This window comes from Culex pipiens, chromosome 3, assembly GCF_016801865.2.
Source record: "Culex pipiens pallens isolate TS chromosome 3, TS_CPP_V2, whole genome shotgun sequence".
NCBI classification, from domain to species: Eukaryota; Metazoa; Arthropoda; class Insecta; order Diptera; family Culicidae; genus Culex; species Culex pipiens.
In genome coordinates this window covers 144764426-144790467 of record NC_068939.1, presented here as the reverse complement: position 1 = coordinate 144790467, position 26042 = coordinate 144764426, and the positions used below count along the sequence as shown (strand labels likewise).

The window sequence follows — 26042 nt, the reverse complement described above, 5'->3', positions numbered from 1 at the left end:
ATTTCAGCATTTTTGTATGACTCAATTTCACCCCCAGACCCAATTTCACCCCTGATGGCGGTAGCATAAAAGAGGACAGAGGCATGGATATGCTTAAACATAAAATTTATGATTTTCTCTGCTCTACAGCTTTGTTTAACACTGTTACACTTTAAAAAGTAACTCTACAAAGTTTCATAAAAAAATCAGGAGGTTATGTTAAACACGACCAATATTACAAAGAACTTCGCACAAAGCTCATGCAAAGTATCTTGAAAAAGCTCAGGACATATTTTAGCGCCATGTAAAATCATGTCCTAAAAAAACTCAATCCGTAAACAAAAATTGATATAATAACACTTTAGTTCAATTCTGAGGACAGATTCAGATTCAGCGGGCAAAATTACAAGGATTTACATATAGTTGGAAATTTTTTGAATTTCTTTAAAAATCCAAAATTTGCCCCTTCCCATTTACAACAACTCTTTTGAAGTTTGGGCGGAGACTCATTAATTAGGAGAATGTTTTGGAAATTATAGTTGGGTAGGTGATTAGTGTCTTAAAACAATCAGTGAAAATGACTAAAGGAGCTATTACACTATCGCAAACAAGCAAACAAACTCGCAAACAAGGCAAAATGTTGACATTTGTATAAACAAATCTAGGCAAACAAACAAAGCAGGCAAACTGTCAAAAAGTGCGCGTTTGTTTGTTTGTTTGTTTGTTTGTTTGTTTGCCGTAGTGTAATAGCTTCTTAAGTCAGCGAAAGGGTCATATGAGAAAGCGTATGTGTGTGATCAAGGCTTTTAACCTAATTTGGCTGTGTACAAGTTCCAATTAGCAGGATTGAATTTAATAGCTTTGACATGTTGGATTTAGATGTAGAACATTCAATTTCCGATGAGAATCTCACTTTTGGGAATATCAGGATTGAAGTATAGCACCCTGCAGAAAAAAACCGTTAGCAAATTGGGGTTTTCATACATTTTAAAGATTTTTCCCAAACAAACTTCTCCGTCGAGTATGAATGGTTTAGTATTTTCGCCCAAATTTCAATCAGAGATCTACAATACTTAAAGGAACAATATTCAACTTGTGAAGCGAGGCTTTGAAAAAAGTCCCTTATTATGGACACCCTACGGTGCACTGGTATCGACGAACTTGTCAACTTGTACATTTAAAAAAATATAAATCTTTCGTTAATAAACCCAACCTCCCCCCAAAATGGGCGTCCAAGCGAGGGTGATCTTGGGCGGGAGATTCGCAAAGAATGCCCACCATCAACCACGTGGACGGACGCCGCGACGCCTCAGCTGCAGCAAGCAAGCAACGAAACGCCATCGGGACGACGGACATCGGAATTGGCTTTGAAGCCGTGGCGGCGCCGACCGCGAACTGGGTCGTTGTATATAAACAAGTGATTTTTGGCAGCTCGGTCGCATTTCATTATTGTCGACCGCGCGCGGAAAACGGCACTGCCGGCGTGTGTATTGTTTCGTTTCGAATTTTCTATCCGTTTTATAGTTTTTTGGGGTGGTACCGAGTGGTGTGGTTGGAGCAGATTTGGTTTGGGGACCCTGACTGGAAGGACATTCGGAGATTTGCGGGCAAAGTTGAAGGAGATTTTGGTGAACCGTTGGATGCTGGCGTACAGAGACGTATTGTGTTGTGCAGTGTATCAGTGAATTTCAAGAAGACAAACCTGGTGACGTTTGGGATGATGGTTAGTTTATATTAAAATAGTCATCCAGAGAAGATGCACGAACAAATGAAGTTTTATTTTGGATGAAAGAGACTCACCCCTAATGATCAAAAGTATACGTGACTCAGTTGGAATGAAACGTTCTGTTCAACTTATGCTAAATAAATAGTCAAATAAAGTGTGAAACTTTAAGGAAACTGTGAACTGTGAAGATTTGCTATACATGTCCCGAGTGATAAAAAGGGCTTATTGAATATTCAAAATTGAACAAACAATATTATCTCACTCAAATGATTAAGTTACTTGAGTAAAAAAGTGACAATTTGTTTAATAAAATGGGACAATTATCAATTTTTTTTATGTTTTAAGATTTTTGAATCTCAACAAAAAAAAAATTACTGACCCATTGTCAAAAAAAAAAAAAATTGTCGTCTCTCATCAACTTCCTAAAAAATGTCTTCGAACATCAGGATAAACTGCCAAATCTCATAGAAATTGAAGTGTAATCAGCAGAAAATTTATTCTATTCAAAAAGCATTGTCTGTGTTTCTTTTCATTTTGACTTAATTTAACATATTTTGTCTTTTACGATAAAAATGATGTACTGCACCACGAAAGGGCTTAATTTCATAAAAAAATGCATTAAAACTTAGATTTGATGAAAACTTATGTTTTAAAAACAAATTAATCATATTAAATCATTTCGAAAATTATTCAAATAATTAAATAATTTTATTCTCATGAACCATGAAGCTACTTGAAACCTATTAGATTTTATGTTTTCATGATGAAAAAGTAACTTGGTCCCTCGGTCCTTACTCGAATTTCTAAATGGACCTAATAAAAATAAGTTTACAGAAAAACGTAATTTGTTCATGTTTTAGTTTGTTAAATTGCCAACCAACTAAACACTTGTAACACCAACGGGGTCAAACTTACGCGAAGCACCAAGGGGGTCAAAAAAGTTGGAAATGCAACTACCTCGTTGTAGGTGATTCTTGACATCCTTCCGAATCGAATGCAACAAGAATAATCCAAATCAGTTTTCGCCGAGATACAGCCGGAAATAAATCAATTTAAGTTTACGGTGTTTTTTTTTTTTTGAGACCTCAATGATAAAAAAAATTGGGTATGTCTAATATTTTTCCCGACATTTTGCGGGGTATACCGAAAAATTCTGCGGGGGATCTAGAGCAAAAATTTTTTTTTGAGAATTATTTTCGATTTTATGGGATATTTGTTCAAAAAAACCATAGAAAATCGGTGCATTCATGTTGATATCACTCAAACGTCTTATGAATATGCCTTGGGGACTCTAACCAACTGTATTTGACCCATATTTGACCTCCAATAAAAAATCGAACCAAATTTAACAGATTTCTACCCCGATACGATACAAAGTAAAATTTTTCTTTGTACGAATGGTCATGAAATTACAGCAACACATTGCCCGAATACAAATTTGAGCATTAAACAATGCAAAACATAGATTATTTATTTAATAAGCTGTTTATTACGCATTAGGTTCCGAAAATTATCTTTTTTCAATCATCTGCCACATTACACCATTTCATTATAAAACATTTTAGAATCAAGAAAACAGTTTTCTGAACAAGTTCCAAAAAAAGTATCAGTTCTGTTTCAATATAAGCAGAGATATGCCCAATTTCCTGAAATAAATAGTGCCTTTCATCAAAAATTCTTAGATTAATTACCTTTCACATGATGGGCACTGCCTACTGAGTTTTGTAATGAATGGCATTGAATAATTTTCATGAATTTCGTCTAAACTTGTTATGATTTTTATGTTTCAATAAAATATTATCATCAAAAAAAATATCTTAGTAGGTGGAGCCCATCATATGAAAGATAATTATATGAAGATTTTTTTTGAGAAAGGCACTATTTATTTCAGGAAATTGGGCATATCTCTGCTTATATTGAACCAAATCTGATACTTTGTTATGAAACTTGTTCTGAAAACTGTTCTCTACAATGTGAATGATTCTAAAATGTTTTAAAGTTTAATAGTGTGATGTGGCAGAGGATTGAAACAATAATGTTCGGAATCTATTGGATAATAAACAGCTAAATATATGTTATGTTATGTTAATTTATGTTTTGCATTGTTTAATGCTCAAATTCGTATCCGGGCAATGTGTTACTGTATTTTCATGACAAATTGTACAAAGAAAAGCTTTTCCCATTTACATAACATTTTTTTCTATTCCATAGAAAGATTCTGGACCCTTCTCAACAAATTGCCTTCCTTTCAGTTGCACCCCCGTTCTTCACCAATTAGGTTAGAGCAATTTCTTAATGCCAGAACCATTTTCATTTTTATATTTTATTCAATACAGATTGTAAAAAACAGTCAGTTTGGTGAATCAGTTCATGTTCAAATTCAATCAGCGGAGATTTACGCTCCTAACATTTTTTTAAATTTTGGACCCCACATCGAAAATTTAAGCAATACAATCTAGGACTGTACGGGGAAATTTTTTGATCTCACTTCAAATATTGACGCAATACAATCTAATATTTTATGGAATTCATCTTTATATCTATAGATATTTTGAAATTTGTTGACAGTAACTAGAATCCTGCTAGAATTGTTGGAAATTTTGTGCTAGAATGCCATTAGATTATCCTGCTCTGTTAGAACTCTGCTAGAATCCGTGTTTATAAAAAATAAATGTTTGAATCTATTTTTAACACCTTACATTAAGCTATTCTTTCATTTTCTATTTCGCAGCATTTCAGACTGGCAGCCATCGTGCTGCTATCGGCAGCCGTTTTGGCCGCTAAAGAGCCACAAAAGCCCAAACCTACCAAGGCCACACCCGTGACTGCTTCACCAAAAGCACCAGCCAAAACCCCGCACGGAAAACGTGAAGCCCCGGTCGGATACGGTCACATGGATTACATCCCACCAAGTCATCCCGGATACAGTTATGGCATTGCGCAGCCCTCGTTCAACTTGCCACAGTACTCGGGCCACAAGTACTTTGGCATGCCGTCGTACAAGTTTGCTGCCGCTCCGCAGAGTTCATTTTTTGCTCCGGTCAGCCAGCATGGGTTCAATTCGCTCGCGGACAGTTCGGTGAAGTATAGCATTGGCTCGAAGGAACTTGCCGAGCTGATCAAGGCGCTGCACTCACCGAGTCCAGCGATTTCAATCAAGGCCGTCCCCACGGGTCATGGTTGGGATACACCGTACAGTTATGACGCGTTTGCTCACTATAAGCCAACAATGTACAAAGTTCATGAGATATCTCCGTCTTATGGAGCTCCGTTGGCAACACCCTACCTTCCACCGAGTTATGGTATTCCACAACAACTATCAGAACCAACGTATCCCACTGGAGCAAAGGGAGTTAGGCACTACGCATCATCGGTCAATGCACCCGTTCCGGACATCTACTCCGGAAACAAGTACATATCGGCCATCAAGCCAATCAACGTCCAAACTCCGGCCCAGGTTGTATCCCCGTTGCACACCTCGATCCACGCCCAGAAACCATTCAAACCTTCAACCTACCTTGGATCTTCCAACGATATCTCCGATTATACCCAAACCCAGACACCCACCTCATCATCCGCTCACAATGCTTACCTTGCCCCTACTCTGCAGTACCTTCCGCCAGCCAAACCTCAGAACAAAATAACCTTTGACCAGCCCTCCAAGTCCTACCTGCCGCCAGTACCAGTCAAAACCAACAACGGATATCTACCACCGCCAAAACCGGCCAACACGTACCTCCCAGTAGCATCTCCCAACCACAACTACATTCCGGTGAGCTCGAACGATGACAACGTCAAGCACTACCAACACCTGCAACCACCGCACAGCTCGGAAGAGTCCAACGAGTCTGCATACGATTACCACGCGTCGGCCCCGTCCGGCACTACGGCCAAGCCTCACCACCACCCGTGGCAACCTTAGACGATGGGGCGCTGTCCTGCCGTCGATCACGCCCGGCTGCGGAAGATCATCCAAAGACTTTAATATATTTTGCTGTTGTTGAAACTCCGCGGTGATGACGCACCTTCTGCCCCACTCCCAACGCAAGCATTTAAACTTAAACTTTTGCCCGATAAGTTATTGTTCCCTTCTGAAGCTTACCTTAGGTTTAAGAGATCCATGTCGAAATGTGATGCACTGAACACAGAACAAACGCCATCCGGATAGGGTCGTAATATATAATGCCATTTTCTTTATACCGAGCACTGTGAATGCGGAATTAATCAAACGAAAAAAAGGCGCGATTCTTGCGCAACGAAGTGAACTAATCTTACAGAATTATGGATGAAGTAATTCTAGCGATAGGTTTACCGAGCGATTGCTCCGAGTGTATATTTAATTGACCGAATTGTACTTGTTGATTTAACGTAAGAAGAAAGAAATAAAACATGAATAAATACATACAAGAAAAATTAGTATTATTTTGTTTTCTGTTATTCAAAAATTGGTGTAGAAAAAACTCAAATCAAACTCTTTAAAACGTTTCAAGTCTGTGGTTACTGATAAAATTATTTGGTACACTAAAATAAATAAAATAAATTGTTTGCGAGATTCCTACTCGAAACTAAGTGTCCGAAGGCTTGATGGCTGAGGCAATTGCAAACCTCTTTTTACATCTTAGCTTCCATCCACCCCGGGATTCGAACTGACGAATTTTGGATTGTGAGTCAACTGCCTACCAGCGACTCCACCGAGGAAGGACCCAGGGAGACCACTCCTACACCTGGACTGAGCTATCGACCTAAACCCTTTAGGTTAGACCGGGGCCAACATTTACTTCCCCGTCCGACGGAAGGCGTGGTCGGACAAAATTCGTCTCGTAAAATGCCACCGAGACCGTTTGGGATCGAACCCAGGCCGACTGGGTGAGAGGCAACCACGCTTACCCCTACACCGCAGGTCTGAATTTCTTACTGTTATACAATTTTACAACATACAGTCGTTAGGGGTGACATTGGGTCGGTGGGGTGAGATTGGGTCATACAAAAATGCTGAAATTTTTATGCCCCGATCTCACCCCAGACCCAATGTCACCCCTGACAACGATACCACTGTTTTAAATTCAGACCAAACTTGATTACCTGAAAATATTGACTAAAATGGGGTCACACCCTAGTAACATTTTAGGTTTTAAGTAGGTCATAAAAGCCTATTTAGGCCGTATGAGGGTTTCCAGAACCCTGATAAAACCTGTAAGTTTAAAAATGTTACTAGGGCAGTTGTCACAGAACTCGAATTTGATGTCAGAACTGTGAAAATAATTAAAAAAAAAAAAACAAGAAAATATTTGTTTAGTCTACGATGATGATTTATTTCTGTTCTTTGATTATGTCTGAAGTTCCTAAGAACCCTTCGGACCGGCAAAGCGATAAGCGGAAAAATATTACTTTATAAAAAAAAGTAGTGAAATTTTGTACTTTTCAGTTAGAATAGAGTAGAGTTAGAGTAGAGTAGAGTAGAGTAGAGTAGAGTAGAGTAGAGTAGAGTAGAGTAGAGTAGAGTAGAGTAGAGTAGAGTAGAGTAGAGTAGAGTAGAGTAGAGTAGAGCAGAGTAGAGTAGAGTAGAGTAGAGTAGAGTAGAGTAGAGTAGAGTAGAGTAGAGTAGAGTAGAGTAGAGTAGAGTAGAGTAGAGTAGAGTAGAGTAGAGTAGAGTAGAGTAGAGTAGAGTAGAGTAGAGTAGAGTAGAGTAGAGTAGAGTAGAGTAGAGTAGAGTAGAGTAGAGTAGAGTAGAGTAGAGTAGAGTAGAGTAGAGTAGAGTAGAGTAGAGTAGAGTAGAGTAGAGTAGAGTAGAGTAGAGTAGAGTAGAGTAGAGTAGAGTAGAGTAGAGTAGAGTAGAGTAGAGTAGAGTAGAGTAGAGTAGAGTAGAGTAGAGTAGAGTAGAGTAGAGTAGAGTAGAGTAGAGTAGAGTAGAGTAGAGTAGAGTAGAGTAGAGTAGAGTAGAGTAGAGTAGAGTAGAGTAGAGTAGAGTAGAGTAGAGTAGAGTAGAGTAGAGTAGAGTAGAGTAGAGTAGAGTAGAGTAGAGTAGAGTAGAGTAGAGTAGAGTAGAGTAGAGTAGAGTAGAGTAGAGTAGAGTAGAGTAGAGTAGAGTAGAGTAGAGTAGAGTAGAGTAGAGTAGAGTAGAGTAGAGTAGAGTAGAGTAGAGTAGAGTAGAGTAGAGTAGAGTAGAGTAGAGTAGAGTAGAGTAGAGTAGAGTAGAGTAGAGTAGAGTAGAGTAGAGTAGAGTAGAGTAGAGTAGAGTAGAGTAGAGTAGAGTAGAGTAGAGTAGAGTAGAGTAGAGTAGAGTAGAGTAGAGTAGAGTAGAGTAGAGTAGAGTAGAGTAGAGTAGAGTAGAGTAGAGTAGAGTAGAGTAGAGTAGAGTAGAGTAGAGTAGAGTAGAGTAGAGTAGAGTAGAGTAGAGTAGAGTAGAGTAGAGTAGAGTAGAGTAGAGTAGAGTAGAGTAGAGTAGAGTAGAGTAGAGTAGAGTAGAGTAGAGTAGAGTAGAGTAGAGTAGAGTAGAGTAGAGTAGAGTAGAGTAGAGTAGAGTAGAGTAGAGTAGAGTAGAGTAGAGTAGAGTAGAGTAGAGTAGAGTAGAGTAGAGTAGAGTAGAGTAGAGTAGAGTAGAGTAGAGTAGAGTAGAGTAGAGTAGAGTAGAGTAGAGTAGAGTAGAGTAGAGTAGAGTAGAGTAGAGTAGAGTAGAGTAGAGTAGAGTAGAGTAGAGTAGAGTAGAGTAGAGTAGAGTAGAGTAGAGTAGAGTAGAGTAGAGTAGAGTAGAGTAGAGTAGAGTAGAGTAGAGTAGAGTAGAGTAGAGTAGAGTAGAGTAGAGTAGAGTAGAGTAGAGTAGAGTAGAGTAGAGTAGAGTAGAGTAGAGTAATATTTGTGGCTCAACTTGTTCGCTGTAGAATTCTCAACATTCTTTGTCGTTTAATTTAATGTTGTTATTTCTTATTTTTGAATTTCCCTGCTCGTGCTCACTAGATACAATTGCCCTTTGGTCCTAATTGAGATATGGAGACCATTTTCAGCTTTTAAAGCTGAACCTTCAAATTTAATGTACAACTAAACCCTCAAAACTCTGTGTAATATTACCACACGCATTATAATTAAATTTTCCTTCATTAATTTATCAGGTAAATAAAACAATCCTATAAAAATATATGCTTACACAAGAATAAATATAATGTCGTTGATGAAAAATCACTCCAAACAAGATGTGAAGGAATTGCGTAATAGGGTGGGTACGGATTTTGAAAAGTTCTCAGATCAAGTTCTGGTGTGGTTTTCCTTGAAGGGCATACCCATAGGGACTCTCACGCCAAATTTCAGCTCATTTGGTTGAAAACTGGCTTGTCTCAAGCAAGTTCAAGTTTACATGGAAATTACTATGGGAAATTTTGAATTTTCGTTCATTCGCTCCTACAGGCCTGGGGAAAACATGTAGAAACTTCTAGGATGGCTAGAAATGAGCGGAATCGTCTGGAGAACAACTTTCCCTAAGACACCAAGTCGATTCGTTCAACCCCCATCGAGCTCAACGGCAATACATCCGGGGTTTTCGGAACCAACGGTTTTCCCCAGAAAAGCATCAAATTTTCCTTAGCATGCTATGAATGCTTGATGAACACCGCGACGCCACATGTCAAAACGTTACCACGTGGACTAGCATTGCCTATAAAAAATACTTTTTATTACTTTTTGAACCATAGAATTAAAATTTATGGTGATCCTGATACTATTTAGCTGTATTGTAAACCTCCAAATAAGACAAAAAAATGTTATAGTGCAAATTTTACAATCACCTGGTAGATGTTTTACATGTGGCGTCGCGGTGTTCATCAAGCATTCATAGCATGCTAAGGAAAATTTGATGCTTTTCTGGGGAAAACCGATGGTTCCGAAAACCCCGGATGTATTGCCGTTGAGCTCGATGGGGGTTGAACGAATCGACCTGGTCTCTTAGGGAAAGTTGTTCTCCAGACGATTCCGCTCATTTCTGGCCATCCTAGAAGTTTCTACATGTTTTCCCCAGGCCTGTAGGAGCGAATGAACGAAAATTCAAAATTTCCCATAGTAAATTCCCTGTAAACTTGAACTCGCTTGAGACAAGCCAGTTTTCAACCAAATGAGCTGAAATTTTTCGTGAGAGTCTCTATGGGTATGCCCTTCAATGGGAACCACACCAGAACTTGATCTGAGAACTTTTTAAAATCCGTACCCACCCTATTGCGTAACTACCGGTACTGCCGATACACTTTAAATTGAGATCAACAAAGTTCAAACTACTTCAACGCCAGCAATCCAATCAACTAACCTTTTCTTCGCCGATCGAACCAAGATCCGCGTGTACTGTATGATCAACCCTTGGCTGTCGCGGGTAAAATTGGTCGTGCGCCAGGTCTCTGCACTTATTTCATCAAAACAAACGATAATCACGATGAAAACTGAACTGAAAATGAACTATCACTTTCCGTCGAGTAGTACAAGATACGTACACTCGTACACGTGGAAACGATGCTCATAATCAGCAAAACAGGGAAATTAAAGTGCCCTCGAAAAGCTCAAGCCACTGCAAGTGAGTCAGAAGTGGACGGCAGTTGCCGGGTTCATCGCTTGTATGTGACTTGCAAGTCTCTTCGGGTGTTTTTTGCAGGGGACAAATATAAATATTTTAAGGGACTTTTTAACTAGTTTTTGACTATCCTATTTTTATGGTTTACTGAAAGACTTATGCTGGCAATTTCTCGCCGACTGGTCGTTTGTTAAGAAGGCACTCACCAGGGGCTGAGTGATTTACTGTAGTAAGCTTCGCTGCGCTTCATTCACTCTCGTTTAGCCGTGAACCTGATCTTTTCTACTCGAAGCGTCAGGCAGAAAAGCGTCGAGGCGCGAACGCGAGTGTGGTTCACCGAGTATGCGGCCAATTTCCCACGGAATGCCGCCATTAACCGGTGGATGGCTCGGCCGGGTCGAGTGGACTCACTGCAACTGAGTGGCGCCCAAAGTGTGAAGAAAAAGAAATACCGCAGACAAGCAGACTCTTTCCCTCTTTTTTACTCTTTCAGAATCATCAACCATTAATTCAACGTCTGAATTGAGCGATTGGAAATTAATTACAATATTTGCAGATTTGAAAAAAATGTTTTCCTTCTACTTGTCTGTGAATATACTTAGTATAAATTTTCTACGATACAGTTTATGAAATGTTATGATGTGCGATTTTTATTTATTTTCTGTGTTCATTGAAAACACTACTTACTTTTCCTATCCTTCTGAAGTGAAAACTGGCTTGCTCCTCATCGCCAAAAAAAAAGAGTGTTGAAAAATGCATTATACAACTTCTTTGAGTTGCACAAAGTTCAACTTATGAGAACGTCGTCAAACGCAGAAAAACTTTTATGAAAAGCACTTGAAAAGTTGTTTTTTTTTGTTTTCATCCAAATAAGAATAAACATAAAGATTGTTAAGTTGGTATTAAACATCAATATTTCAAATAGGGGCATACTTCTGCCCTTGGAAAAATGTTGAATAAATCAGTATAGTTTTACAATAATTACAAATTCTGATAACGAAGTAAAAATCATGTTAGACTGTGAAATCAATCGTTATTAATGCACAAAAAGCATCATTACAAAAATATATGATTTTGTATATGACCTGCTTTCAATGGATACATTTAAAAAACAAATTATTGAAAGAGTGACTTCATTAAGAAAAGAGATAAGTTAAAAAAGCACTCCATTTTGATTAAGGAAAATAATACATAGTTAGAAATTGCAGAGAATCAACCGATTCACCATAGTATTGTAAACTCTCTAAGGTCTCTTGGGTTGTGTACATTATTAAATTATACATTTCTGATCAGATGTGACAATTTTATCCGATGTATTTTCAATTCTTGGCAGGCTTGTAATCTTCCCACAGTTATCACAAATAATTCATTAAAATAAAATAAAATAATGGTTTACGTGGGGTTGGAGAAACTTTGAAACTTCCTTAGTCTTGATGTTGATAAAAATCTTAGTTTTATTTCTATCATTTTTTTCCCAGTAGACTTGAATATAGCATAGGTTTACATTGAAATTACTTAATTTGTATCGTCATTTATGATTTAATTACTAGCTTGTCCAAACCCTGGAAGCATTATCTTCAGAAACACGCACATTTACATCTTAATTTTCACCTTCCTTCTGGTCATACTTGATAAACTGAAACCTATATCTACGTTGCTTCAATTTTGCGTGTCGTCCAACGCAGGTCAACCTCATTGTTTCATACTAATCGTTGGTCAATCCAAAACTCCCCACTTCCACTTCTCACGCCTTAATTTCCATAGTTGCGCCCTCCAAACGTCGCAGAAACGCCGACGACTTCCCCGATTGCTTGGTTTCCTAATAAAACCATAAAGATCAGCCCGCCAGATTTATGTTACGCGATGGAAAATCCCACCAGAAGCCAACATTTCCGGTGTTGGTCCAAAAGTGACAAGAAAAAAAAACGCAATTCATGAATTGCTAGTGCTGATGGTGTGCATTGGCGGAGCTTTCCAGTTTTCTCGAGCAGATTTAGTCGATATAGTGCCATAATTTACTACGCGAGTCACGAGTCGTGTTGAGTTGTTTATGGTAGCGATCTGGCGCAATCATTAGGATCATTTCTACAGTTCGATTTATTGTTAGTTCTTTTTTTGAATTTGGTCATTTTAGTAATAATTTTTAGTAGGTTTTTGTTTAATTTTTACAATTGAAAGTTTTTTTTTGTGATTCAATCAAGTTACTTATTTGGTAAATCACATTCGAAGAAATGGCTCACTCTCTGTTCTGTTGATGCGGAAATTCTCGTAACTTGAAGTGAGTGACCCGGTCAACAGACTGTTTATGAGTCTATGATCTATAGTTGATGCAACTTTCCTCAGAAAGTTTTTTAAAAATCCAATAAGAACAGACAATTCAAAAGCCCAAAAAGTGAAAAACGATTAAATACCGTGAAATTAATTTTAGTAAACTCAAAACAGCCACAATTACCCCTACGTACCAACATGGACAGCTCGACATGCTGTCCTCATTTACAGCACTGTTATCTCATCGCCGCAACTCCTTGTCATCACTGCACTGGATCGCGGTCAGATCGTGGAAAACCGCGGACATAAATATGGCACACATGACCATGTTCGTCCAGCCAGGTCTATGCTTCTGGTTCGCCTGCTTTTCCGGAGCCGCACAATCCGCGTGCTGGTGCCCTGTAAGGGGGTGCAAGAAAGCGACAGCTAGCTTGAAACAACTTTCGCTCTCGTTTCGTCCAGTTTTCTGGCCAAATTGGCGTAAAACCCTTGGGTAGACGAACTTTTCGTCTTGTAAGTGTGTATGGCGTATGTTTTCAAAAGGATGAATTCATGAAAATTTGAAAATCATTCAATCGACTAGAAATGTTAAAAACTGTGGAATTCCCAGCTTAAAAATCAAAGTTAATACGCCTAAAAATATGAACATGAATTCAGTTAATCAATGTTTTAAATCTCAAAACTCACAGATATAAACTGTTTAGCGCAGGAAGCACTCAGAGCTGTCCCAGCAAGTGGCGCACCATGGCGGTGGTCGTCATCACCACCACCGCATGATGGATTCAACTAATCGCGAATGGTAATTGCATCCACCCAAGGCATCATGGGCTGTGCTTTTTCTTCTGTTTTGCATGGTTGATTGCCGTATCTGCCAGTACGCGTGCCGTATGTGTTCCTGGAGCATAATTTGCATTATTTCTTAATTTTTCGTTATGGCTGCGTGAGTGTACCTAACGAGTGTCGATCGGCATCGTTTAGGTGGAAAATTAAACAAATTTTTGAAACATTTTAATTTGTTTCCTATTTTTAAGTAACTAGTTAGTTTATTCTTTAAATTACTGAAAACTTTAAATTGAATTTGTATTAAAAAATAACAAAAATTGATTCTATGATGAATATTCTGCTTTTTTAATTTTAGTTTCTCAAAAGCAAACATATTTTTTCCCTAAGGCTGGTACAAATATTTTTAAAAGTTTTTGTCACCCCCCCCCCACCCCCTTCAAAATTGGCCCGAAAAATCAGGGGACAAAAAACATATTTTTACCATTAACTTCAAAATTTCACTGAAAATTCAAGTGCAACCAGCTGAAATCAAATTAAAATACATTCTCCTGCGTTTAAAATCATTTTTAGCATGTTTGGGTTTATTAAAAAATCTTATGATTTTTTGAAAATTTTCGATGCAAAATATTTGTTTTCGATACAATTTTAGTTTTTGTCAGCTCTTAGATTTTTTGAAAACTAATGATTGCAAATCAACTGAACTAGTGTAAAATGCATTTTAAAACACTTTTTTTCATTTAAATGTGAAGACTATGGCTTGTTATTTTAATTTTTATATTTTTTTATTTTTTTGCCCCCCCCCTTGACCTCGGCCAGGGCCGAGGGACAAAAACTTTTTTAAATATTTGCATTGGCCTAATTGGAATTATTTTCGAGCCCAGTCTTTTTTTTTGAGATTGTTTTCATTTTTTCAATGTTTATCTGTCTTATAATATGAGGGAGGGGATGGGAGCGGTCGTGGCTGAATGGTTACGATGTTCGCTTTATAAGCGAATGGTTCTGGGTTCGATACCCATCTGCTCCCAACGAGAAAGTTCTGGACTCATTGAATTTGGAATTAATGAAAAAACTACAAGCTCACGGCGGGGTTCGATCCCCTGTCCTTAGGATTGGCAAGCAAAATGCTTTCCACTTAACCGTGGAGCATTGGTAGCTTGAGGAGGAATTAGACTGGTATAGTTGAATCCAAGAATCGGCCTTAGAATCACATTGAATGCAAGTTGAACATCAGAACTCAAACAAGATTGCATGCAAGATTGTGCAAGCGCAGTTGAAATTGAAACTAAAAATACCTCGCTATAAATAGCCTGGGCGACTGATAGAATTCATCCAATAAGAGATGAGAAGAATTGAAAGCATTCCCATTAGAAATGAGAACACACGAAGAATTCGAACAACAATGCCAAAGGTCGTTACCACTCGCCTAGGGTGGCTCCTCAGACCATTCACCTTCCCAAAAACCGTCCAACTCCAAGCGAAACTTACTTGAAGATACCGTGGAGATTTTCCCTTAATACTCTTAAAAAAGTGGAGCATCAACACTTCCCGTCTTCCAATTCCCTTTCCTTGTCCCTGGTGCGCGGTGGAGATGGGAGCGGCCGGCAATGGACGGCTACCATGGTGGTGAGAATCTGGTTCAGGTGGAATTGGTTCTATTCCCAATTATCGATTCCTAGGCAACTTGGGCTCAGACAATCATCACATTACATGGCGAAAATCCAGTCTGCAATCCGCTAAAATCACCGTCTCCTAGCGAAGCGAAGCGAAGCTTATAATATGAGGGAGGGGATGATGGTTTACATTTTTTTTTGAATAAGTAAAAATAAATCTTTCCCTCTTCCTTTTGAACACCCGTGAAGAGTATCGGGGCCGGCATTTACAAAGCGGATTCAGTGACAGTTTATTAATCAACTTAATGTTAACATGTTATGGTTAATGTTAACATTCCATAGGTTGTCTTCCTAAGGTTTCTTGATAAGGTCCAGTTTGTGACAATACACTACCTTCCCTTTACTAAGCTATCGATCACCGGTTGAACCCCGATCTACCACTTGAGAGGATTTTTGGAAGATGGTTTTACCATAATTTAACCAGAGCCATCTCTGTTATTCAACTGTTGATAATTTATTATACTGAGATGCTTTCAATCATTGGGTCCTAAAATGAAGCTTAGATTGCTGATATTATTGTTTACAGCGATAAAGCTTATTTTTGTGAGTACAATGATGTACGACCACAAAGAGTTTAAAATGGATTTTTAAATCAATTTTGGAAAATTATCCTCGCGGTCCTTCTTGACAGAAAAGCTCCTAATTGACAGCTCGTTCCAAGGGGGCCATAGTTGATCCATCGAAAAAATGTTGTCTTGACAAATAAAAATTTTGCATTAAAATGAAAAAAAGTGATTAGAAATGGTTTTTGATTATGTTTTTTACCGTTGTACATCAAAATTGACAGGGCTTTAGTACTCAATTTTACTGTTATGAAAAATCTTAAGAGCGTGTTTTTCACCAATGCACAGTGCACAGTGGTCCGAAACCGAAATCTAGCGTGACAAAATTGATAGCGGCCACACGTTAAGATTTAGAGCTTTGGTGTCTTCGGGACAAATGATCAGGGTCAATAGGGGCATCTTTTGGTGTGGTGGACATTAGGGTGGTCCAAATATTAGGGTGGTTCAGAATTTTTATTTTGGCGGGATGACGAGATAGCGCTTTGGTGTCTTCAGAAAAATTGTAGGGAACACCATTCTGAGCAACTTTGCTGAAGGGCACAAAGCTCTATCTTCAAACGGGAAGTTTCTAGAGCCATTTTTGTAATTTAGGTTGAGGTGTTTATGAAAAAATGATTTTTTTGAATTTATCAACTCAGGCTTATGTCGTAGCGAGTTGGTGTCTTCTAGACATTTGAAGAGCTAATCAAAACACACATTTATCTTCCATGAGAGCGAAAATCGGACCTTTTAAACGAAAGTTATAGCCAAAATACGACGAAAAAGACGCCATTTTGAAATGTGAATAACTCGAAAAGGTGGTGGAGTTTGACCTCGCTCTTAAAAGCATCTGAAAGTACACATTCTAGAGTACATTTGCTGAAAATACCTCGGAGTTCTTTTTTGTTTAACTCATTTAATCTTAATTTGAAAATGAGCATTTTTAAATCGTTTTTTGCCCATAACTTTTGATAGAATTGACCAAAATTCGATTTCCATGAACAAAAATGTTCATTTTGACAAGCTCTACAATTGTCTAGAAGGGCTCAAAAATGTACAAAATGATCTAGTGGTTGTAAAAGAAAAAACAAGTTTTAGCTGAAATGTTTCCTATATTTATTTATTTATTTTGTTGATTTCTGAAATATTTCAGCTTAAATATTGTTTCAACTTTGCAACCACTAGATCATTTTATACATTTTTGAGCTTCTAGACAATTGTAGAGCTTGTCAAAATGAACATTTTTGTTCATGGAAATCGAATTTTGGTCAATTCTATCAAAAGTTATGGGCAAAAAACGATTTAAAAATGCTCATTTTCAAATTGAGATTAAATGAGTTAAACAAAAAAGACCTCCGAGATATTTTCAGCAAATGTACTCTAGAATGTGTACTTTCAGATGCTTTTAAGAGCGAGGTCAAACTCCACCACCTTTTCGAGTTATTCACATTTCAAAATGGCGTCTTTTTCGTCGTATTTTGGCTATAACTTTCGTTTAAAAGGTCCGATTTTCGCTCTCATGGAAGATAAATGTGTGTTTTGATTAGCTCTTCAAATGTCTAGAAGACACCAACTCGCTACGACATAAGCCTGAGTTGATAAATTCAAAAAAATCATTTTTTCATAAACACCTCAACCTAAATTACAAAAATGGCTCTAGAAACTTCCCGTTTGAAGATAGAGCTTTGTGCCCTTCAGCAAAGTTGCTCAGAATGGTGTTCCCTACAATTTTTCTGAAGACACCAAAGCGCTATCTCGTCATCCCGCCAAAATAAAAATTCTGAACCACCCTAATATTTGGACCACCCTAATGTCCACCACACCAAAAGATGCCCCTATTGACCCTGATCATTTGTCCCGAAGACACCAAAGCTCTAAATCTTAACGTGTGGCCGGTATCAATTTTGTCACGCTAGATTTCGGTTTCGGACCACTGCACAGTGGGGTGGTCCAAATTTTAGGGTGGTTCAGAATTTTTATTTTGACGGGATGACGAGATAGCGCTTTGGTGTCTTCAGAAAAGTTGTAGGGAACACCAATCTGAGCAACTTTGCTGAAGAGCACAAAGCTCTATCTTCAAACGGGAAGTTTCTAGAGCCATTTTTGTAATTTAGGTTGAAGTGGTTATGAAAAATGAGTTTTTTGATTTTATCAACTCAGGCTTGTGTCGTAGCGAGTTGGTGTCTTCTAGACATTTGTAAAGCTTATCAAAACACACATTTATCTTCCAAGAGAGCAAAAATCGGAACTTTTAAATAAATAAATAAATTTAATTATTTTTTTGATTGCTGAAATATTTCAGCCAAAACTTGTTTCTTCTTTTACAACCACTAGATCATTTTGTACATTTTTGAGCCCTTCTAAACAATTGTAGAGCTTGTCAAAATGAACATTTTTATTCTTGAAAAATGAATGTTGGTCAGTTCTATCAAAAGTTATGGGCAAAAAACGATTAAAAAATGCTCATTTTCAAATAGAGATTAAATAAGTTAAACAAAAAAGACCCCCGAGATATTTTCAGCAAATGTAATCTAAAATGTGAACTTTCAGATGCTTCTAAGAGCAAAGTCAAACTCCACCACTTTTTCGAGTTATTCACATTTCAAAATGGCGTCTTTTTCGTCGTATTTTGGCTATAACTTTCGTTTTAAAGGTCCGATTTTTGCTCTCTTGGAAGATAAATGTGTGTTTTAATAAGCTTTACAAATGTCTACAAGACACCAACTCGCTACGACACAAGCCTGAGTTGATAAATTCAAAAAACTCATTTTTTCATAAACACTTCAACCTAAATTACAAAAATGGCTCTAGATACTTCCCGTTTGAAGATAGAGCTTTGTGCTCTTCAGCAAAGTTGCTCAGATTGGTGTTCCCTACAATTTTTCTGAAGACACCAAAGCGCTATCTCGTCATCCCGTCAAAATAAAAATTCTGAACCACCCTAAAATTTGGACCACCCTAATGTCCACCATACCAAAAGATGCCCCTATTGACCCTGATCATTTGTCCCGAAGACACCAAAGCTCTAAATCTTAACGTGTGGCCGGTATCAATTTTGTCACGCTAGATTTCGGTTTCGGACCACTGTGCAATGTGTAACAGGTCGTATCGAGGTGCTCCGATTTGGATGAAACTTTCAGCATTTGTTTGTCTATACATGAGATGAACTCATGCCGAATTTGAGCCCTCTACGACAAAGGGAAATGAAGTAAAACGGGCTCGAAGTTTGAGGTCCAAAAAACTTAAAAAAGCTTAAAATTGCTCGCATTTCCGTAAAGCTACATCAATTCCAACTCTCTTATTTGCATTCGAAAGGTCTCATAGCTTTTGCAAATTACTGTTTAAAATTACTTGACACAGTATTTGACGTGTATAGACAAACAAACGCTGAAAGTTTCATCCAAATCAGAGCACTTCGATACGACCTCTAGAACAAATCGAGCAGAATTCACAAATACTGCCTCTTAATTGAAATCGTTGATGCATTGCATTTATTTTGAAATATTTTACTGACAATTAAGTTATAATTTATGAATTTATTTATTGAAATGTATAATAAGATCTTGAAGCAGGAAAATATTGACTTGGAAGAAACTTTAATGCAAAACTTATAATTTTTGTTCAATAAGGTGGATCAAATCCGGTCTTTCTCGAGGCTACCCCTTTGAAATTAAAGATTGGTTAAATTCCAAATTTGAGCTCATTCTGACCACGGGAATCCCTCCCTCTAATCGCTTGAAGTTTGTATGGGAAAAATCGTCAAAATGTATGGAGAAAAGCAACAGTTTTACTTTTTTTTATCTGTTGAGGGCGCCATAGTTCTCAGATTCTTACCATTTCTCAGATGTAGAATCTTCATTAAATTCCTCAAGACACCATATTTTTAGGACCCTAAAAAAACTGACCATTGGTTTAGTCTTCACTTAGCGCAATACGATTCGATTTTCCATGGAATTTTGTATGGGAAACCATTTTATTTTGTTATCTAAAAAATCCACGTTAAACGTTTTATAAAAACCAGACCCGTATTCCCAAGAGAGTATGGTGCTTAGTAGCTCATGAAAAAGATACAAAAAATTTAAAAAGGAAAAATTTTGTTCTAAGTGATACTTCTGGGTTAATGTAGATTCAAAAAGTACATTAAATTTCCCTAAAAATGACATGTTCTAAAATAATTACAGATGCTTTTTTGTTTTTTTTTTAGATTAAAAAAAGTTTTTGTAGAATTTTGAGTACGCCATCAAGTCGGGCGTTCAATTTTACGTAAAAATCCTTTTGGCGTCAAATTTCCAAATCATCACACTTTCAGCACGGAGAAAAAAGAGTTCTTAAAATCGTGAACAAGCGTTCATGAAAATGGGAACCTCGAACAAAGTGTTCAAATTCCATGATACGATTTTGAAAAACGTACCATGAAATTTGAACACTTTGTTCGTGGTTCTCATTTTCATGAACGCTTGTTCACGATTTTGGGAACTCTTTTTTCTCCGTGAGGCTGTACATTATTGAAAAACACGTCTATTTGCATGTACAAAAATGAAGGGGGTCGTACCGCCCCTCCGTCACGAGATATCAAAAAACGGACCTCAGACTCATGACAAATGTACAAAGTTTCGTAGAGGGGTCGGGCAACTGCTGTGTGAGTTGGTTGAGAATGACTCAAATAAGTTGGTGGTTTGTGCGAAAAAAGTAGAATCATCAGCAAATCATGGATAGCAAACTGTTTGCAAAGAAATACAATTTCTACGAACAAAAAATCAATAAAACCAGGTATGCCTGCAAACTCAACGTAAAAGCCTCAAGCAACTGATTAGCCATTCCCCCATAAGCCAATTGTGGTCGTCCAATCAATTGGAATAATCCAACGAGTCAATCAAGTCCCACGTTCACGATTTAATTGAACTATCTGTTTGTTGATAATTCAAATTGGAACTTCCCTTCGGTGGCAAATCATTGCAACATACACTCCACTCACTCTCTCTTTCTGCCGTACAGAAGCATAAAGCAGCCGTTGCCGTTGCAAGCCACTTTGCATGGATTTCACAGTTGACCGGCAGGATAGTGAACTTGAAACTTTATCATTCGCTGTCGGGTACGCTTACCACCATGCAGCAGCGTATCAAATGGCTCGCACCGGAGATGGACCCAGGCTCTTGATTTCATTCACAACTTTAGGTATTTGCATATTATCTGCCCAGCTCACGCCTCGTTCCGCTGAATTTTACAGGCGCAGTGCCCAGTGTTGATAAGGAATCCAGTTCGGTGTGAGTCCGCAGCTCTCGTCCGCGATAATTGATATGACATAAATTATCAGATTGCTGGCAGGTAGCCCGTGCGGCGACGACAAACGGTAGCCGCCCGGAGTTGGCCTGCGAGATGGTTAACGAGGAAGTTTTGCTTCCTAGTGCACCTTCGAGAGGGAAGGGATGCTGCCGTCTCGATGGTTTGTGGGTCTCCGCGCGTTGTTGATATATCCCACACACTTGAAACCGTGTCCCGAGCTGAAGTTGATGAGAAAATTTGTTGGTTGGTTGATTTTGTTTCTTGAATTTGCGGAGCCCACTATCCGATTTATCTGTTTTATGAATTTTCACTAAGGTAGATTTTAATTATTTTTTTTAGCAATTGTGTAACGGTACCCTCTCCTGTGATTACACAGCAAAAAAGGTAGTAGTCCAGCTGCGTGAAAAACTAAAATTTGCATTATTTTATGAAATTCTATGTAATATTACACCCTGGAACATGTAGCCCATCGGTATGGGAAATCTACTTGACCGAAATGTCAAGCTGGTATATGCAGTGTCTTTTTTGACGAAGGTGATCCCGAGCAGACGGAAACAACTTGTGAAGGTCAGTTTTTGATATTGTGAGAAAATCGAAATATGTTATTGGGTTGATCGGATTAGTTGTTAAAACAACAAAAATCAATGACAAAGATTTGTTCGAAGAATAACTTAAACTGTTGTTATGTTGTTATTGCAATAACAAACCAATAACACAGAAGGAATCATGAAGGAATAACAAGATTTGTTATTTTGTGTGGAGAGGTGGAGCAGCATAATAACAAAAAATGTTATTGAACTTGTATGTCTCCATAACAAAAAAAGTTTTTGTTTTTGGTGTATTTGCCATTTGCCATCACTCTTCTGTACTAGTCAGGGCTGCAGAGTCGGGTACCTCCAAGCGACTTTGAATCCATACTTTGAAGACAACTCCGACTCTGGATGCAGGATATGACGTCAACGACGACTTCAGTTTTTGTTATTCACACTTCAAAAATTCTCAATAAATAAATTAATTCCGTTAGGGAATAGAACAAAATAAAAAAAAAATGAACTCTCAAAAGTTAATTTTATCGAATTAATTTTAGCTTGAAACCCCATTTCATGGTGAAATAAATGACCCCGATGAAATTGGTCAAAATTATTTCATAGTTCTAGCCAATTTTAGCAAAGTCCCTTAGGAGGTATATCAAATAATTAAAAAAAAATCAGCTTTCAAAATTTCAACTTTTTACAATAATTTTAGCTTAAGGACCACATTTTATGGCCAAAATAATGACCCTGACGAAATTGGTCAAAATTATCCAATAGTTCTAACCATTTTAAACAAAGTCCTTAAGAAGGTATATCAGATAATTAAAAAAATCAACTTTCAAAATTTCAACTTTTTGCCTTCCTCACTGAGGTAAGGCTATAATCCTGCTCTAAAAATGAACTTTGTATAAAAACGTCGTAGACCCACCTTCATGTATACATATCGACTCAGAATCAAAAACTGAACAAATGTCTGTGTGTATGTGTGTGTGTATGTGTGTGTGTATGTGTGTGTGTATGTATGTATGTGACCAACAAACTAGCTCATGTTTCTCGACACTGGCTGAACCGATTTGACCTGAACCTGTTGCATTCGACTTGGTTTAGGGTCTCATAGATCGAGTTTTATACAGATTGAAGTTTCGATAAGTAGTTCAAAAGTTATGTATAAAAATGTGTTTTCACATATATCCGGATCTCACTTTAATGTATGTAAACTATGCCCGGATCCACCATCCGACCCATCGTTGGTTAGGTTATCAAAAAACCTTTCCAACGAGATCAAAACTTTGAGATCTGGCAACCCTGTCTCGAGATATGGCCATTTAAGTGATATTTATGTACTTTTTGGAAGCCGGATCTCACTTAAATGCATGTAAACTATGTCCGGATCCACCATCCGACCCATCGTTGGTTAGGTTATCAAAAAACCTTTCCAACGAGTTCAAAACTTTGAGATCTGGCAGCCCTGTCTCGAGATATGGTCACTTAAGTGATATTTATGTACTTTTTTGTAGCCGGATCTCACTTAAATGTTTGTAAACTATGTCCGGATCCACCATCCGACCCATCGTTGGTTAGGTTATCAAAAGACCTTTCCAACGAGTTCAAAACATTGAAGATCTGGCAACCCTGTATCGTGACATGTCCACTTAAGTGATATTTATGTACTTTTTGGATGCCCCATCTCACTTAAATGTATATAAACTATGTCCAGATCCATCATCCGACCCATCGTTGGTTAGGTTATGAAAAGACCTTTCCAACGAGCCTAAAACATTGAAGATCTGGCAACCCTGTCTCGAGATATGGTCACTTAAGTGATATTTATGTATTTTTTTGGAGCCGGATCTCATTTAAATGTAAGTAAACTATGTCCGGCTCCACCATCCGACCCATCGTTGGTTAGGTTATCAAAAGACCTTTCCAACGAGTCCAAAACATCGAAGATCTGGCAACCCTGTCTCGAGATATGGTCACTTAAGTGATATTTATGTACTTTTTTATTCCGGATCTAAAAAATAGATGAAATTTGTGTACAACCCCATCAAATCAGCCATTGTTGGTAATGAGTGAGGAAGGCTCCAACCACATAGGTGGATTAAGTTAGTTTTTCCTATACTTATAACACGCAATGTCACACATGCTCAAACCCCCCCCCCCTCCCCCCCCCCTAGAGCGTGACATACTTTATGGATGACGCCTAGTTTCCAATTATGCAACAACCATGAAAATAGGAATAAACAGAAAACAATGGTGAATTTGGAAATACATTCTTCTAGTTACATGCATGAACATTTTATAGAGGAGCAATCCACTGAGACTTTGGACAGCGATTATATATTTTTATTTTTATTTTGATGAAACTACTTTTTCTATTACCAAAGAAAACAAAGCATATAATTTTGGCAGCTGTCCATACAAGAAGGTTTTTTTTAAACCTTCATATAATATAATCTTTGGAAAATCATTGCTTTGGATTGTCGTCTATCAACTGCATAAAATTAAATTAAATTGATGAGTCTTTTTGAGCAAGTTTCGATCAATTTTTGGGACAGTTTCTGACTCGGGTTTCCCTGCATCTCACTCGCCGAGTATCCTCCGACGAAGGTGAGATTTGCTGTTGGACGGTGGTGGCGCGATACCAACTTCCTACTCCGGTAGTTGAAGGCTATGGAGGAGACGGGCCCCTACTTTCTTGGTGGGTGCCTTTTGGTCTTGGTGGCGCGGATATCGGAGCACGGTATGATAAGTTTTGGTTTAGTTTTTCCCTCTGCAATATAAAAGACCTTGCACATATCAGCACTGCATTCATTTATCAATCACAAAGCAGCAGCAGCAGAAGCAGAAGCAGTAGTAGTGGCAAGTGCAAGTGCAGCACGTGTTTTGAGGTGGCATAATCATAAGGAAAATTGTGCGCGGTTGATGGTGCCTAGCAGATCGTGAATAAGTTGGAGAAGAGTTTTCATTCAAGTCGACGAACTTGTTGCTGTGGTTTTGGTGGCTGTGAGTGAAATGAAGTTTACGTTGAGCATGATTGGCTGTCTGGTGGTCGTTGTGGGCCATGTCCGGGCTGATCCCGAACCGGTTATGCCGGACACCCGGAAGGCGCGCCATCCGGTGAATGGACCAAGCAATTACAACTCGATCTCGGTTCCGGACAGTGAAACGTTGAGCAAGCTCCAGAATCAGGTGGCTCCCTCGGTGCAGCAAATCCCGCTGAAGCCCATTGGATTGCCAACGAAGAGTTCTGATGTTGGACAAGCGTACAGTGTAACGCCGGGTCCGCTGAACAGCCAATACGTGCCGACTACGTCCAATCAGAACCTGAACCAGTACTACATGGCTATGGCCACTCCACATGCCACCGGAAACCAAGTTCTTGCTCCAGGTAGGATTTCAGACCGTGGATTATCCACAACATAATCGCTGACAAATCTTCACTCTCCTTCCAGCAGCATCCCCACTCATCATGCAATACATCAACCCACAGGGCCAACCCACCGGCGGCCTACAGTACATCCAACTGTTGCGTCCAGTTATGTACAACCCGTACGGCACCCAGTACGTCCAACCGTCCTACGTACAACAACCGACGGTCGGAATCAACCAGCCGCACCAGCACCATTCCCATACCCTGTCCCACTACTCCCACGCCGGAGCCGTGGCGCCACCCTCGCCGACCTCTACGCCCAGCGCAGCCACCACCCAGTCCAGCTTCGTGCCCTTCCAGCCCTCTTCGCTGCAGCAGCCCGTTCACCAGTACGGAACGGTTCCGTCCCAGAGCCATCACCATCTGGCGGCCGCGGCACCAGCTTACACCAACCCGATTGGCCAGTACTCGAGCCCGATGTTGTCCTACTTCGCTGCCCCACCGAGGATCTCCCTGATCAACGGGCCCGGCGAGCTCAACACCAACGAGTACATGCCCAACCCGGGGGACCACGTGTTCATCAAGGGCGTCAAGACGATCCGGGCCTAGGAACCACCGGCAAAAATCTGTGGTAGCGATCTCCCAAAGCGAACTCTGTCCTTATTTTTAACCTTTGTCGTGTTGAGATTTCATTATTTATGATATTTAATGTGCTGTTGACTAGTATTTAACGAAGATGAAGAATCAACCAAATCCAACTAATATTGATACCATACTAACAAAAGTTTGATTAATGTTGATTCCCTGAAAAACAAATTCAATTTGTCTAAAATCACGATGATTAACATTCCAACGCCCAAGGCTCCAAAAAAGTTGGAACGGTAACTTCAACTCGCTGGTTCTCGGGCATAACTCAAACAATCAAGATGATTCTTCTTTTCAGTGATTTGTTAGGATGTCTAGATGATTCTAGAACTTTAAAGAACTTAATTTGATCAAATCTGTAATTTTTGCGATCAAAAACATCGTTGCAACTTTTTTTTTCGCATGTATAAAAAATCGCTAAAAATTCCGCGCAGGCAGTCGTTTTAAAAAAGGTGGAACGATGTTTTCGGTCGCAGAAATTACAGATTTGATCAAATCAAATTCTGCAAAGTTGAAGGATCATCTAGACATTCCTACAAATCACTGGAAACAAGAATCGTCCTGATTGGCTGAGTAATGCCCGAGAACCAGCGAGTTGAAGTTACTGTTCCACCTTATTTTTGGGAGGCTTGGGCGTCCGTGTAAGTTGGACATGCGTTGGGCGTTCCAGTGTTAAGGTGTTGAATGCATTCCTG

At 38.8% G+C, this 26042-nt stretch overlaps 2 protein-coding genes across 2 annotated transcripts; both read left to right on the top strand.

Annotated features, from left to right (window-relative positions):
- Window positions 1–1158: 1158 nt before the first annotated feature.
- On the top strand, window positions 1159–6111 carry LOC120417107 (uncharacterized). The gene is made up of 2 exons (XM_039579084.2): window positions 1159–1702; window positions 4437–6111. The coding sequence occupies exons 1-2, from the start codon at window positions 1250–1252 to the stop codon at window positions 5625–5627; spliced, it is 1644 nt and encodes a 547-aa protein (XP_039435018.1). The 5' UTR covers window positions 1159–1249; the 3' UTR covers window positions 5628–6111.
- Window positions 6112–23980: 17869 nt separating this feature from the next.
- LOC120417111 (uncharacterized) lies at window positions 23981–25788 on the top strand. The gene is made up of 2 exons (XM_052710875.1): window positions 23981–24720; window positions 24788–25788. The coding sequence occupies exons 1-2, from the start codon at window positions 24345–24347 to the stop codon at window positions 25309–25311; spliced, it is 900 nt and encodes a 299-aa protein (XP_052566835.1). The 5' UTR covers window positions 23981–24344; the 3' UTR covers window positions 25312–25788.
- The last annotated feature ends 254 nt before the right edge of the window (window positions 25789–26042 follow it).